This window comes from Spinacia oleracea, chromosome 3 (assembly GCF_020520425.1).
Source record: "Spinacia oleracea cultivar Varoflay chromosome 3, BTI_SOV_V1, whole genome shotgun sequence".
Classification (NCBI taxonomy): Eukaryota; Viridiplantae; Streptophyta; class Magnoliopsida; order Caryophyllales; family Amaranthaceae; genus Spinacia; species Spinacia oleracea.
The window spans coordinates 153,398,478-153,414,372 of NC_079489.1; the positions used below are offsets into that span (position 1 = coordinate 153,398,478).

General features: G+C 34.7%; 1 protein-coding gene and 1 long non-coding RNA gene across 7 annotated transcripts; one reads left to right on the forward strand and one right to left on the reverse strand.

Moving 5' to 3' along the window:
* Positions 1-216: 216 nt before the first annotated feature.
* Positions 217-15,493, reverse strand: LOC110788653 (ADP-ribosylation factor-like protein 2). Of its 6 annotated transcripts, none has more exons than XM_021993294.2 (6): positions 15,287-15,493; positions 11,000-11,083; positions 10,805-10,915; positions 10,117-10,279; positions 1,838-1,918; positions 217-525 (listed from the first exon to the last, which is right to left on the reverse strand). In XM_021993294.2, the coding sequence occupies exons 2-6, from the start codon at positions 11,062-11,064 to the stop codon at positions 388-390; spliced, it is 558 nt and encodes a 185-aa protein (XP_021848986.1). In that variant the 5' UTR covers positions 11,065-11,083; positions 15,287-15,493; the 3' UTR covers positions 217-387. The 6 variants fall into 6 exon arrangements, with proteins under 6 accessions (XP_021848986.1, XP_021848989.1, XP_021848988.1 ...); XM_021993297.2 differs by having other exon boundaries at positions 11,000-11,086; XM_021993296.2 differs by having other exon boundaries at positions 11,000-11,092.
* Positions 5,317-6,272, forward strand: LOC130470578 (uncharacterized). The gene is made up of 3 exons (XR_008931274.1): positions 5,317-5,435; positions 5,509-5,580; positions 6,022-6,272. It is a non-coding gene; the product is annotated as an uncharacterized lncRNA (long non-coding RNA).
* Positions 15,494-15,895: the final 402 nt, after the last annotated feature.

A 15,895-nucleotide genomic window follows, 5' to 3' on the forward strand; every position in this document is an offset into this window, starting at 1 on the left:
CAAATCTCCCTCCATCCCTGCATATTTAGAGTGCATGCGGGGAGGGTCTTCCATAAAACCCGCCTCACTGACAAACCTTGTGCTAACAATAGGATGGGTTTTTCTCCGGATTCTCAGACTCCCTCTATTTCTTTTCAAACAATATAGAAGGGCCGATCCTCAAAACGTATTTGCTTTAATCATGTCGATTCCCTCCCTGATATTCACTTAAATAAGTAGAGTTGAAGACCTCGAAGTCATTTTTAGTACAAAAACCAGTATAATCATTTACACAAACATCAATCAGTAGACCACACAACAAATATGTGCAAAAGAGCAATAAATCTGGACTGTCAAAACTATAAATTTGTGCTTGTCTACTACTGATCAATTAAGCAGATACTAGAATCAGTCAAGCACATAGATCCTAGAAGCAATATCCTGAACCAACCAATCGAATCCCTCGAGTAACCCGTCTCCAGTATATGCGCTGCAACCTACAATTTTCCAGTGTCTTGTCTTATCAAGGGCTTCCAAGTTCAGTACCTATCAATAAAAAGAGAAGTGATACAATTATAATTTTAACAACATAGAAGTATTTATATGTATCCATGACATAAACAGATGGGAAAACAGAGGGTATCATCCGCAATTCTTATTCTCTGCTAGTGTTTAAAGGCACTAGCAATAAGACGTTTTTCATGTGGTTTGTTTCATGTTTTTGAGGTTTGTATACAAACCTTACTATTGCTAGCCTAAGCTTTTTCAAGAGAGGTTACTGAAAACAAACCTCTTTGCATCACGTAAAGTAAAAAGAACAAAAAAAAATAAAAAAATTATGTGAGTTGAATGACATATGCGTGTGCCCACACATAAATCTTTAAATGGGTTTGTCTATTGTTAGCACAAGGTTTGTTGAAAATGAGGTTTGTAAAATGATGTTGTGTCATAGGAATAAACCTTGATGAGGTTTGCACTATTGTTATTGCCCTTAATGGTAGGGTGAAAGGAGACAATACATGATCAATAAACTAGAAGATAGATCAAAGAAGCACAACCTCTGTTACCTGGACTCTTCATTTTACCTCAAATACCCGTGTCGGATTCTCGACACTCAGACATGGGTATGGACACTTGGACACTTCATTTTGGACCAAAATCATGCAATTTTTTCCCCAAAATAGCCGTGTCGGACATTTGGGCAGATACCTGGGCTGTGTCCGATATGGCTATCCGAGTCCGGTTAACATAGGGCACAACCAAACTTATTGTCCATCTTTTATTATGTATGTTTCACATGCTATTAATGGTAATGAAAGGGAATCTCTTCTCTGTTCTCACTCAAAGAGAGGAGACACTGAGAAGTGAGAAGAGATTCCAGAAAGTGGAGTATACTCTGGAATCTTTTCTGCGTTCTCACTGATATTCCCCTCTGTCAGGAATTAATGGTCACATATACTTCGTACTATTTCAGAATATTTGGAAAAGGTAGTCAAATTCCTAATATGATAATAGTTGGTCATTAGATTTCCCAATAAGCCACAACTTAAACTAAGTAATGTGAACAGAATATAAATGGCCCGACTATTAATATGGGTGTTCGTGTAAACTTGTGTCAAACCCTTAATTGCTAGCGGTTGCGATAGGTGTGCAACTAATTCCAAACAGAGGGAGTGTAGTTTTAGTTTGCAGGATTTCAAAGCCTGCAAGTCAATCAGGCAACTATAATGAAGAAAAATCTCTACAAAATTTGATGGATTTTTCTTGACATATTGGAAACTAGGAAGCGAAGCCCAAAATTAACAAACGCCAGAACTGATACTGCAGTGTCATTCTTTAAACCAAAATGGAACTTTACCTTGGTAATTTCAGCAGGTGAGAGAGCACCTTCTATATCCTGCTTATTCGCAAATATCAATAAAGATGCTCCTGATAGCCTCTGCAGAAGAGCACACAATTAGACCATGTTTGAATGTTTGATAAAGTGAGTGCAAGACACATCAAACAACGCAACATAGAATCCAAAGGCTTTTCCTTAACAACCCAGTTCGAGGGTTCATATATAAACCTTAACGGTCTATTTGGTAGCCGATAATAAATAGTATGAATGGGAACGAATCTTAGTGTGAAAGAGAGGAAGAGATGGATCAATGTATAAAAAGGCTCAAGGCGCAACAAGGCGATTTGGAGTTCCCAGCGCCTTAGGCGCGCCTCGGTGCGCCTCATTGAAGTGAGGCGCCCTAATAAAAAGTGAAAAAAAGTGAAAAAATGGTATGTCTCTTGGTAGGTGCGCCTTTTTTGCGCCTCAAAGTGCGCCTTGGTGCGCCTTTTTGCGCCTCATTGAAGTCGCCTCGCCTAGACAATAAAAGGCGTTGGCTCCAATCGCCTTGCGCCTCAGAGCCTAGGCGCGCCTTAGGCGCGCCTTTTTATACACTGAGATGGATGACATTGTTTTCAAGTGTCAAAGCCCTCTTGCAAGCCCATAATAAACTTGTGTAAATCGGGTTGAATTTGGCAAGGAATGCAACATCGCAATGCAATCTCATCCTAAACTTGTGTTTTTTCTTTATTAATTTTCATTTCCACCCAATACTAAGACAGTATCACTTAAGTGGTAATGATTATAATGAAGATTTACGAAGAAAATATCGTATTTGAGGTGAATTAGCATTACCATGGACATTAGTACATGTCCTCTCACAAATTTACAATACAAAATCATTCTCATTACCACCATTTATCACCGCCAAACAGGGCGTAAGGGAGATGATTGTTTACCGGCATTGTCTCCATACATGGTTCCTTTAGATTACTTATATGAAAACGAAACATATACATACACAAAAGGCAGACAGGGAAATAGTATGGTGGGACAGGGATGGGGACAAGAACAAATTTCCCACAACAATATTATCCACCAGTACCATTACATTCCTAGCACTCCCTAACAGCCACTCAGTCATGTACTAAGTGGTAATGGATGGTAATGGAGATTTATGAAGAAAATGACATATTTGAGGTGAATTAGCATACCTTGGACATTAGTACATGAATTTTCTCACAAATTAACAATACAAATTCATATTCATTACCACAAGGGCACCGGTTATTACGCCTATCAAGCAGGTTTAAAGGGAGATGATTAGTTACAAGCATTGTCTCCAACTCTCCATACATGTTCCTTTAGATTACTTATATGAATTGCCGTATCCGACGAAGTCAGAAGAATGGGTCAAGTGGTAATAACCAACCTTCTCCAACACGTACATACACAAAATGCAGCCAGGGATATACAATGGGACAAGGATGAGGAAAAATTGCCTCAAGCTCCCACTTCCTTAAAAAAGGTTCCAAGTAAGGGTGGCGAGCCTTTTAAAAGTAAAGGGGTTCTTTTACCCTCACCCATACACAACAAGAGAGACTTCTATGTAAGTTCCTTCATCTGATAGACACATTGAGTGACTACTAGTCAATTGACTGTAAAAAAATGTTTTCTAAGTGATGAGAGACATTTGTGTCGCTCATAGCTTAAGATTTTCTTTCCATTTTATCTTTGTTTTGTCCCGTTTTACTTGTTTTGCTAGCCTTTAGCTTTATTATCGTAGCCAGAGGCGGTTTTGGGGCGGTGCGAGGTGAGCGACGGAACAGGGCATGTTCCCCGAATTTTACATATAGGTTATCTATTTTCATTAACATTCAAATGTATAACTAGAGCAATGGTTAAAGCTTTAACTTCCACACGCAAGGAAAAAAAATGAAATATCAATTCACATAAACTCTCCATCGCCCTTTCTTTCTCAAGTTTACGGTTTTTGTCGATTAACTTCTAGTCATTCATCACCCAAAAATAATTTTATTAATCTCCTTTTTAAATAAACTTTAGGATTATTAGATATTCAATCTGCCTTTTCGCCACACTAAAAATTAGATATTCAGTTTACATAATAAATTGAGGGCCTCATTTGAAAAGTTGCATAGGGCCCCGTAGTTGTGGCAATATTGTAGCCCCGGCACGGATCGTAGCCTTGCTTTGTTATTCACGTTTTGGAGTCGTGTAATTGTTTTTATGAATTTTAGAGTCTTTTATGTGTTTTTCTTACTAATTTAATTGTTTAGGTGAGTTTGGGACACAAACGACTTGCATTAAGGAGCAATTCAGCAATATAACAGTTAACTATGTGGGCGCGCACACAGATTTACTCGTGCACACACACAAAACAGCCAAAAAATATGCAATTGCGCGCTGAGATGTGTGTGCATGCACAGAGCAATGTGTGCGCACGCATGGAGCTTTTAGTGCACAAGCACAAATAGACGATTTTATTGTAATTTCTCTTGAAGACCTTGTGCGCACACAAACTTTCAACAAGTGTGCACGCCTCAACCATTATGCGTGCGCACACCATTATGCGTGCGCACACTGCGAAGGATCAATAGGATTTTCTCTGACGGCTTGTGAGCATGCACAAGCATTAGTGAAGCATATAAATAACTCCTTATTTTCATTTTCAAAGGACATTCCATTTTTAGAAGTGGAGAGTCTTAGAGAGTGAAAAACTTAGGTTTTATTGTTCTTAAGCCTTGGATTATTGGTCATAAGTGTTGCTTTGAAGCTTAATAGTAAAATCTCTTTACCTTTTCATTTGAACGCATTGTTCTTAGTTTAATTTCATTTAATTCTTCTTTCATCTTAGTTGCAAACTTGCAATTTTCTCATATTGTTGAAAAACCCAAAAAGAAGTTGTTCATTGATTTTCTTTGATTACTTGCTATTATTGTTTGATTTTGACTATTTTTTGCATTGATGGTGTTATTGGAACTTCACACTACTTTGGTTTAGTGATTTCCTACTTAGCAAATATTGAGAAGTAGAATAGATTTCATGATAGTATTTGTGGTTGTTTTGAGCCTAACTTCGATCTGAATCCTCTTTTGATTGACGATCTTAGTGTCGATTACATGATGAAGTTGATTGTGGAAGTAGGTTATGGAATTGATATGATTAGTGAATAGTCATTCTAGGGGTAGGGGTGTAGGTATGGATGAGTAATCTATTCTAATATTTAATAGCAGGGAAGTTTAAAACCCATATAGAATGCACGTGGCCCTCTTTTGACATTCCACATTTTTTCTTTAATCCTCAAAAACTCAAACGACGCTCTATTGCTCATACGACACTTCGCACCCCGCTGTCGTTTCTCCTTACATACCCACGAATCACACTTTCATGATTTGTTTCATTCCATTATAGATCAAACTTCTCTTTAATTTTCAGATGTCTCTACTTCTAATCCCTTGCCTAATTCAATTTCACTTCTACATTTGACTTCTCTTTTCCCACAATCCTCCAATTCTGAATTTTCGGTCCAGAAAAAGCATTTGAGGTTAATTCATGGTTCTTTTGGCAATAATTTGTGAACAGTTTCGCCAAATTTCTTAATCAATTGGGCTTTATGGTATATTTTTTCCCTTTTCTGAATTTTACATTTTCGAATTTGTGTTTTTTTGTTTAACTAATTTGTGCTCAAGGGTGAAGGATTTATGGTATTCCCCTCTGTTATGGATGTAAAGTTGTAAACAAAATTCGCTACATCTCAATATGTGAGTATTTATGTTCTTTAATCGCTACATTTTTGTTATTTCAAAACTTCAATCTTGGGCTTGAGATGTCAATTTGAATGCTGTATTAGAGTATTGGAAGTTGGGATTAAGAAAGGGACAATTAATGTTAATTTTTTCTCTGCCCATTTACCTCTAAGGCCTGTTATGCATGTTTTAGTTTTGATTAGTATTCTCATGATTGAAGTATTTTCGTTTTCTATTTTTTTCTATTTTCTTCTACCTTTTATTTGTGTTTTATCTGTGTTTCAGTTTTGACTTCTATTCAGATTAATCTCCGTTAGACTGGCGATTGAGGTTATTTACTGTTAAAATGTCAATAATGCTGATTTTATAATCTTTATAATGAGTGATTTGTTGTTTTTGATTGAGTTTTTTTTCTTTTTTTTTCTGTCATTAAAAAAAACTAATCCTAATTTACAGTGAAGGTGACATTCAATTGGATTTTTTTTTATAAAATGGTAACTGCTTAATTGAGGATGAAGGTCGAGGGATTCGTTAAATTTCATTCACTGAGTCTCGCTTTAATCAAGGTATGTTTCTCTGATCAAATTTGCAGTTTTAGTTATTTTTCAATTAAGATTTTTCAATCCCATCAAATTTCAATTACATCTCATATCTTCATAATAAAATCTCTATCACTTTCCCCTTCACTAACCCTTCAAATTCCTTTCTTATCATGCCCTCTCAAAACTTTATCAAGAATCAAAATATATTATTCCAAATCAATACTCTTAAAACGGTTCTTCTATATTTCCGATTGAACTTTATCAACCTGGAAGTAAACATTTGTTGGTACTATTATTTCTGTTTTTTCTCAATTATAAATTCCGCATTTTAAACAGTTTCATATTCTTATCTAATTTATTTATGGTTCAATTCAATTTTCTATCTTATGCAATTCTGTTGATTATTATACAATCCTTTAAACTCTTTCATCTTGATCAAATCCTTTCACAAATTATAGAAATTAAAATATCTTAAATCAAATCAATCCTCAACCAATAAATTGGTTTGTACTATTGAAATGGTTCCTACCATGAAAATGGTTCGTCACTATAAAAACCAGAAGTGAAACAAGTTGGGGAGCCTTCGAAACCTTGCTGGTATGATTAAACAATTTTTTTTTCTCACTTAGTACTATTTTAACTTTTATAGGGTTCATTTTTTTTTTTTAATATTTTTTTCTGCAATTTCTGTTGATCATCTGTAATTTATTTGGTTATTTGATCTACTTTAATTTGAAATTTCTTTTTTCATGTTTTAATTGGGTGTTTGTTCATTTTAGTAGTTTTAAAATGCAAAAGATCTTGCATGCACAAGGTGTACAATAAGTTCATTGTACACCAATATAACTTTTACCCATTTTTCTCTAATTTTTACCCAATTTTCTCTAACTTTTATATTATTAAAAAAAAAAGTTGATAGACAAACATTTCAAAGTGTTAAATGATTAATTTTATACATTATTAGTGATTTTGAAGAAATAATTTTTATTGAAATAAAAAAAATTATCACTAAAAAATAGATAACTTTTACATACATAGGAATAATTTTTAACCATTTTAAGTCAACTCTAAATTCGGTGTACAATATTTATCGTACACCCTATGTAAATAAGAATTTGTGTTCACCATGTTATCATTAATTAACAATTCATACATACAATTTTGGTGTTTGTGGCTTCGTTTTAATGAAATAATAGCGGGTGTCCGGATGGAAATCCGAGTATATAAGATAATGTTTGACAAAACTCTAACTCTTATTATCTGATTGACTTGAAAACAATTGTGTAATCGACAAATTTGGGATTGGATAAATTGGTTGGTATGATCTCACCTGTAATGTTTATGTTTAATCAATTTGGCATTGGATAATTTGATGTAGTTGTTGGTTTGATCTAGAACCTGTAATGTATGTGTTTATATAACTTGGTGACGTTGTTGCATCAATTTAGAGGATATACTATAATTGGGGTATCAATTTTATGAAATTTATGATTTTGTCAAGTTATTAATGGTGGATGAAATGTCGAGGATCTTGGAAATTTCAATATATGGCTTAGTATTGTTAATACCTCTCAGTTGTCCCATTAACTCACTTTCTCCAAATCGATCAATATCTACTTCGTATGTCCAAATCTAATTGGCACTACTTCATATTTCTATTCAACAATACACCTCTCCTATTTCTTTTTCTTTTATATAACTTTTGGGGACAATCTGCAGTTTAACTTAAATTACTCATCTGATACATGTTTTACTTTTATACTATTTGTTTGTGTTTTTTTTTTTCTTTTTTGTGTATTGGATTTAATTTTACCGATTTTTTTTTCTAATTTGCTTTTCTTTTTTTGTTAATGGGTAGTTCTTTGAACCAGGAGAATGAATATGAATGAAATTGTGACACAATTCAATAATATGCTGGGCTTGAAATTTAAGCATCTATTTGTGAAACAGTTTTATCCAAATTTTGCATTTATATTCAATTTCAAGGTATTTTTGTTGTTTCATAGTATTGTCTGGTCTTTGAAGAAAACAATTATTTGTTTATAGAAGTTATATTCACATTACAAACCAACTTTAGTGGACATCAGTTTAGACTATGATGTTTGACTATTGGTGAAAACGTTCTTCTATTTTGCACGATGCATGTGTATTGTTGGTTTGCCGTAGGGAACTAAGGATTTGGTTGTTTATGGTTTATTCATGTTGAAATGGTAATTATTTTAAGATTTTTAGGAATGTTAGCATAAAATGTTAGTAATCACTCTACATTTACTCTTCGCTCAGTCTAAATTTCTTTGTAAAGCAACCCAACCAAATGTTTCTTTTTTATTTATTGGAAAATTTGAACATTTTATTATAATTGATTGATGTCTGAAAAAAGTATTGTGGACTACTTAAATATTTTACTTATCTTGCTCAACAGGTGTGAAAATAGACAATGTCGTTGGAAAAAGAAATTGCCCACCCTCAGTTCTTGCTCAACATGATCAACATCTATAGAGATGTGGAGAATCATGATGGAACAAAGGCAATCAAACATCTCTTCAACTATTTGTATAGAAGAACATACCATGTCATAAAAATAATCAATAAGACGTGAGATAAATTAATTGTAAATGTAATACTCTGTATGATATATAGGTAAAAACAATGTAGGTAAGAAAGTAACTTGTAGTTGATGATTTAATGTAAATATCTTCTGTAAAATGGTGTAATGTTCGTAATTGATGTTTAACAAGGTTACATATTTTATGTAATAATTCCATGTCATAATACTAATAATGATATTAAATCAATTGTTTAGTTTTCATTTTTGTTAATTACTCCCTCGGTCTCTTTTTGTTCTTTACGTTTGGTATTTAACAGACGTTTTAACAACTAATTAATGGCTTTGAGATTTCTCTATTTTTGGGAAATTAGAAAATTTAATGTCCTAATGAAAAAGTGTGAGAGATTAAATGACACAATAAATTTAATATAAAAGGAAATGTAAAGAAAATTTTGATAATATAAAAGGAAATGTAAAGAAAATTTTGGAACATCAAAAAAGGTAAATGTAAAGAATAAAAAGAGACAGAAGGAGTACTAATCTCTTTCTATACCCAAATCCAAATATTAATGTTACTTCCCCTTTTACATTTCCAAGAAAAAAGTGATAAGTAGAATGTCTATCTAATTCAATATTGTAACAACTTATTTAACTATTTTTCCCTTTGTAAAATTCGCAAAAAAATATGGATGTTGGAATAAAAATTAAAAGTCGTCTTAAAAACAAAATAAGAACCGTGCATTGCACGGGTGTAAAACTAGTTAGGGATTATAGAGGGTTGATTCATGCTAGTTGTGTGATTAAATGATTATATTTCTAAGTTAGTAGTTGCAAATGCTAAACTAGTAAGTAGATTGACTGTTATAATTGCTAATGTGTCGAGAAGTTGAGGGTTAGTGATAACATTTGGATTAGCTTGATCTTCATTTGAGTCCTTCTAAGTTCTAGGTGAATCAAAAGATTACTAGGGAAATTAGAGATCTAAAGTTATTTGCCGAAAGATTTTAGATGTTACATTTATGGTTGATATCCTATTCAATCATGTCTTTACATGAACCAGCATGTTTCCTCCTTCGCTTTTCCCCCAATGAATTTCCATATTGAGCCCCAATCCCCTATTTATTAATCATGATACTTACATAGAATCTTTTTAGTTGCTTCTTCTATAATTCAAACTCTTTTCTCTATTCATTAACTAGCTTGTTAGAAGTGTGTTAAGTGAAACCATTCTCTTGGGATGATCCCTACACTTGCTAGTTGCCACTATAGTTAATATAGTTGGTGCATTTAGGTGTTTACAAATTTTGTTTGATTAGGAGTTGATCGCTAACGACAAGAAAAACTCTCATCACTGAGACATTTGAGATTTGACATTTTCAGTCACAATTCGAAGTAATAGCCATGAGCCACCTAAAAAATGTGTACACGCAACATAAAGGAGAGGGCTTAAGACGACAATACCTCTTCTTTCAGCAGATTGTGCAGCTCGTTCTTGCAGTCATCCAGTCGTCTAAGATCCGAACTGTCAACTACCCAAATCAAACCATCTGTCTGCTCAAAGTAGTTCCTCCAATAGGCCCTTATTGTTTTCTGGCCACCCACATCCCATATATTCAGAGTATACCTGTTAATTGTATCCAAGAGACTTCAATGGGGTATGTAAGGAATGTACCAATCTCACTTATAAGTTATAACCAACCTTCAACAGGGTAAAAAAATAATTTCCCCTAGCACCCAAGCCACAGAGACAAACAAATGTCCCAAATATCGAACAAGGTTCGTTATGAGTTTGGAACAATTGGTCTCACATGGCTGTGTTTATAAGGAAATTGATGTGTTGTAAATCAAATTCAACCTGTTTAGGTCTCACCACTAAATTTAGGCACTATAGTGTATGAAATTCACTAAATCACTATTCATAATCAGATGAAACTGACATAAGCTAAAGGTTAATGTGGAACATCATAGCTAATAGAAACAAAATGAAAAATGAAATGCCCATTTACAGAACATCTTCAACAAAAAACAAAATTTCAAAATTCCAGAAAATTGAGACAGAAAACTTAAAGCCATTGAGGTCCCATTTCCATGAAATTCACTGTAAAGTAAAACACAGAAATAAAAATTAGGGAAATGATTAAAAAATTACTTTTGGTAGGAGATGGTCTTGATATTGAAACCCAAAGTGGGACTGATAACGCTAGTGTCTTCACCATTGATTTTGAGAACAATGGTTGTTTTTCCAGAATTGTCGAGCCCACTGCAAATTCATAGCAATAAATTAATAACATTTCAAATTCCAATTTGATTAAATATGAGTGGGGTAGAGAGAACGAAAGCATACACCATTAGAATTCGCATCTCTTTCTCTTTCCTCTTGATTTTGCGAATGATGCTGAGAAGCCCCATTTCTTTAGATTTGCACTCGCTGCTATTGCTGAGATTCAATCAATCTTGAATTTTGTTTGAATTAATCGATCGATCTGAAACTAGAGTGATTCATAGGGTTTGGAGGGAAATTGGAGTATTTTTGGTAAGTGTATTTAAAAGACTTCCGGTGTTTGTCTCACTAAAACATTTTCACTTTTCCGGCAGAGTGTTTTTTTTTTTTTTTTTACAACAACAACAAAGCCTTAGTCATGAAAATAGAAATTAGACTAGCTCCTAAAGTAGGATCAATTTAATTCATCCGTTCGGATAATAGAGGAGAACAAATCGTTACAAGAGTTAAACCAATAGAGCATAGAAGCATGATTATGACCGTAATTACTAATTAGCCATGAAATTTGCTGCCTGATTTGCCTCTCGGAAGCAGTGGTGAAAAGAAACCAGCTCGAACTTCGGATTATCCTTCTCCACATCGGCAATAATGTTGAAAATCGCCCAAGGAACCTTCCATTGTCGCTTGATGGCGTTGATGACACAAAGATTATCGGCTTCAACAATGAGGTGTTTGACCCCAGAAATATCGCTCATTAATTTGATACCTTCTCGGAGTGGCGAAAGCTTCCGCTAACAAGATCCCCGAATTGGATCCTATGAATTTGGCGCCCGCGAGATTAAGGATACCAATATGATCTCTAATAACGAAACCCAAAGCGAGTTCCCATTAGAATGAAGGGAACCATCAAAGTTTGACTTGAAATTACTGGGAGATGGAGGTGGTTTCTAAACAATTTCTTTGTTATAGGCACTCTTGTTTTTAAGTTAGATTTTACGGATTTTTCATGAAATACTCCCGAATTTTCGCGTAATTCACCAAATGCCCCTCGACTTTCAGAAATACATAAAATACCCCTATTTCAATACTTATTACACGGAATACCCTTATGACGTCATCAACCCTAATTAACCCAATTAACCCACCCATTAACCCATTTTTCCCCTAATTACTTTTTCGTTTCTCTCACCCCCTTCCTCTTCCCTTCCCTCCATGGAAGTTACTTTGCTGCTACTCTGCCCTTCGTCTTCGTCGAACCCGCAGCCCAGAAACGACCAAATCACCTCCTCCAAACGATGGCGCCGCCGGTAATTTCGCCGCTAATCAGAACTTCCGTTGAGTTCACCGAGTCGAACTCACAGCAGAGGTGAATCACTCGATTGAACGATTCCGACCATTTTTCTTCAATCCTTTGCATTTTCTTCCAAAAAGAAACCCCACAAACTACCAAATCGTTCGAATTTGATTTTCTGTCAAAACGTAATCCCACAAACTACCAACAAATTCTAAACGAACTTCCCAGCTTTACCCAGAATTCACATTAATTAAAATCCAATTAAACACAAAGCTAACCCAAATTTCAAAATTGCGAAAACAGTAAAGAGGAGAAGAGGATATACTATTGTTCCTATGATTAATCATCTCTAATGATGTTGTCAACAGAGGGTGATGAACTATATATCATCTACCATAACATGATCGACGGAAGAGATTCCTTCCTGCTGTTGTTGTTGGGCTGCTGCTACGGCTGGTTCAAGAGGGTTTCCATGTCCCGCATCCTAGTCCTGGGAACGCAAGTGAGAACAAATATGGAATGAATTAAGAGAAAATTGAAGAGATTCAGAGAAAAAATGAAACGGTGGCAAGGTGGTGGAGGAATCTGGGTTGCTTGATTCGTGAATCGGGGTTGTTTGATGTTTGAGGGGTATTTTAATAGCAGTGGTGGTGGTTGTTACGGTGGCAGGAGGAGGAGATTTTGAGGGGTTAATTGAAGAAGGAAGGGGAAGAGACCAGTGAGTTAATGGAAGAAGGAAGGGAGAGAGAAAAGAAAAAGAAATTGGTGGGTTGGTGGGTTAATGGGTGGGTCAATGGGTGGGTTGTTAGTGGGTGGGTTAATTAGGGGTGTTAATTAGGGATTAGGTACTTTAATTACACGTTAAGGGGTTGATTATGGGGTTGATGACGTCATTAAGTATATTTGGTGTATTTAGTTTTGAAATAGGGGTATTTCGTGTAATAAGTATTGAAACAGGGGTATTTTATGTATTTCTGAAAGTCGAGGGGCATTTGGTGAATTACGCAAAAATTCGGGGGTATTTCATGAAAAATCCGTAGATTTTAAAGGAGGGATAGTTGGCGCGTAGTTATTTAAATCAACAAATTTTGTGTAAGACCAATCTTTATAAGTTCTTTTAATTAATTAAACTCCTTGACTAAGAGTGAAACTTTCATTTCTAAAATTAATGTTGCTTTGTATAACGGATGAAGCATGTGGCCCACCACACGAATGAAATATTCGCAAAGGAATTTAAACCTAACATATCTTTACAATGATCTAAGTTTGAACCAAGTCTAAGGAAATAACAAGGGATAATGACCTTTGCCATTTCTCTTGTTCCTCTAAAATGTCAAAAAGATACATAGTGAAAGGACATGGGAACAATAAATGCAATGTATCTTCTTGCACTACAAGAAAATCGTGATTTTGCGACGGAAAAAGTAGTCGCAAAATTCTGATTTCCCGTCGCAAAAATAGTTTTGCGACTGACGCGACGAAAAATGTTGTGGTCGCAAAAACCCTCGTCGGTGTAGCGACGGCTTAGCGACTACGGTTTTGCGACTGCTATGAATTTTTTTTGCGACTAACACGGTATCCGTCGCATTAATTTTACGACGGCTGTGCGACTGACGAGAATATTTCTTTAGCGACTAATATTTCAGTCGCAAAAATAAGCCTTATGTCTTCTATTTTGTGTTCATTTCTCATTTCTTATGTCTCTGGTTTCAATTTAACAGGGGTTGTATTAGTGGTTTTTCTATAATATAGTCTAGTCCACTCCTCTTCTTTCTCTTTCTATTGCAATTCAATTTCAACTAGTACTATAAAAAAAGAGTCAATTTCAACTAGTATTAGACAATTACAACATTAGTAGGTTGAAGTGTTGAGATGTTATTTACTCTGTAGCTTTTAAATAAAATAGTTCAAATATATATAGAGAGGAAATTACATACTTGGGCTATGAGTTAACAAATACCAAACTGATACGGTAAGAGAACTAATTTGGTTCTCCCCTTCGATAGTAACTACCCCAAATCATAAATTTGCATAACCAGAATGCATTAAAAAGGGTTATCTAGAAATATTACCCAAAATGCTAAAGGTTTCTTATTAAAAATTTGTCTACTTAAATTCGAAATGTACCTAACATGAACTCGTTCCATTGGTACAGCAATATCAGGGGGTCCTTTGCCTTCTTACAATTTTGATTTAATTTCATTTTATTGTTATAACAACAAAGAATTTTTTGTTTTATGAAAAGCTTTCTACAAATAATACTATAAAATTGTGAGTGCATTATATAATTAGTAATGCAAGCTTTTCAATCTTTAATGATTTCCAATCTTGAATACACTGGAAAAGATAATCATACTCTTTAATGATTTCCAATCTTCAATACACTGGAAAAGAGTGACAAATTACCTGATGTTGACATTTACTTTAGTACTTTAATCATAAGGATGAAAGTGTATTAGAACAAATTCACATTTTTCTTGTTAATTAATTGTAATCTAGAATCCAGAAGTCCGATGCAAACGAGCTAATTAATTAGTTTCAAGAAGCTAGCCATAGAACACAAGGATCAATAACAATAATATAGAATTCGAAGTTTCTAACTAATACTTCATCCCAAAATATTTTGATTCAGTGTTGTAAGTCAGAAAGTTCCAGCTCCTCAACTGGTGTGCTTTTCTACCCTAATCTGGCAGTCATACAAGGTCTGGTATTTGGAGCTACACCTTATCTTTGAAACTCCAAAATCCTGCTGCCCTCTTCCTCCTAAATGCTACAGTCCTACTCTTAGTCTGCAACCCCGTAATTTTAAATTTATAATCTGCAGCCTTATACAACTTAGTCATATGCAAGCAGTTCACTAGGAATCAAAGGACTCCACTAATACTACCCGAAATCAATCCGTTTTTTTCTTAGATAGAAAACTACCCGAAATTATAAAATTGCAAATCTAGAAAGCTTTAACAAGGGTTATCTAGGGTTTGTAAATATAATTGGCAAATAAATTAAGCAAATATATCCATAAAAAATCACCCAAACTTAAAAATTGGGAAATGCAGGAAGGACGAGTATGAAAGAAAAGGAAAGAAATCAAAGAAAAATTGATTGTTCACCCTTACCTGGGATGAGGCGCGGTGGCGACACCGACGACAAGAGTCAACGGAGAGTTGGAACAGACGTGTGACTGATGACGAGACTAAGGCGAGATGGAAAAGACGCGCATCTGACCGGCGAGATGGTGGTAGAAGTCAGTCACCCTTTTGGGGTATGGTGTGTCAGAACCGAGAAGGTAGGAAGTTGAGATTTGGACTCTACTTTTTGGGTTTTTTTTAATAGATAAAAATTATAAATATTTTAAATGTATTTGCGATTACCAAGTTAGTCGCACATTCGGTCGCAGAAATATTTTAAAATAATTTTACCTTTAATTTACGATTTGCGACAGCATTTTAGTCGCAAAATTCACAATAGTAGTAGCAAAGTTGCGACTACTTAGCGACCATCACAATAGTAGTCGCCAACACTAATTTTTGCGACTGAAATTTTTTATAGTCGCAAAAACCCGGATTTCTTGTAGTGTTGATGGTGATTGCAAAGGGGGACAATCAAGAGAGACAAAGCAAAAGGTCTTGTGCGCACAAGGTGTACAATAAATTTATTGTACACCAAGATAACTTTAACCTTTTTTTTTTGTAACTTTAACCTAGTTTTGATTAACTTTTATATTA

Excerpts from the sequence above, each read along its gene's own strand:
- LOC110788653 (XM_021993294.2), bottom strand. The coding sequence starts at position 11,064 with ATGGGGCTTCTCAGCATCATTCGCAAAATCAAGAGGAAAGAGAAAGAG. Across the intron at positions 1,919-10,116 it reads ACAATCTGCTGAAAGAAGAG|AGGCTATCAGGAGCATCTTT; the intron begins GTATTGTCGTCT and ends GCTCTTCTGCAG. Across the intron at positions 526-1,837 it reads CACCTGCTGAAATTACCAAG|GTACTGAACTTGGAAGCCCT; the intron begins GTAAAGTTCCAT and ends TTTTATTGATAG.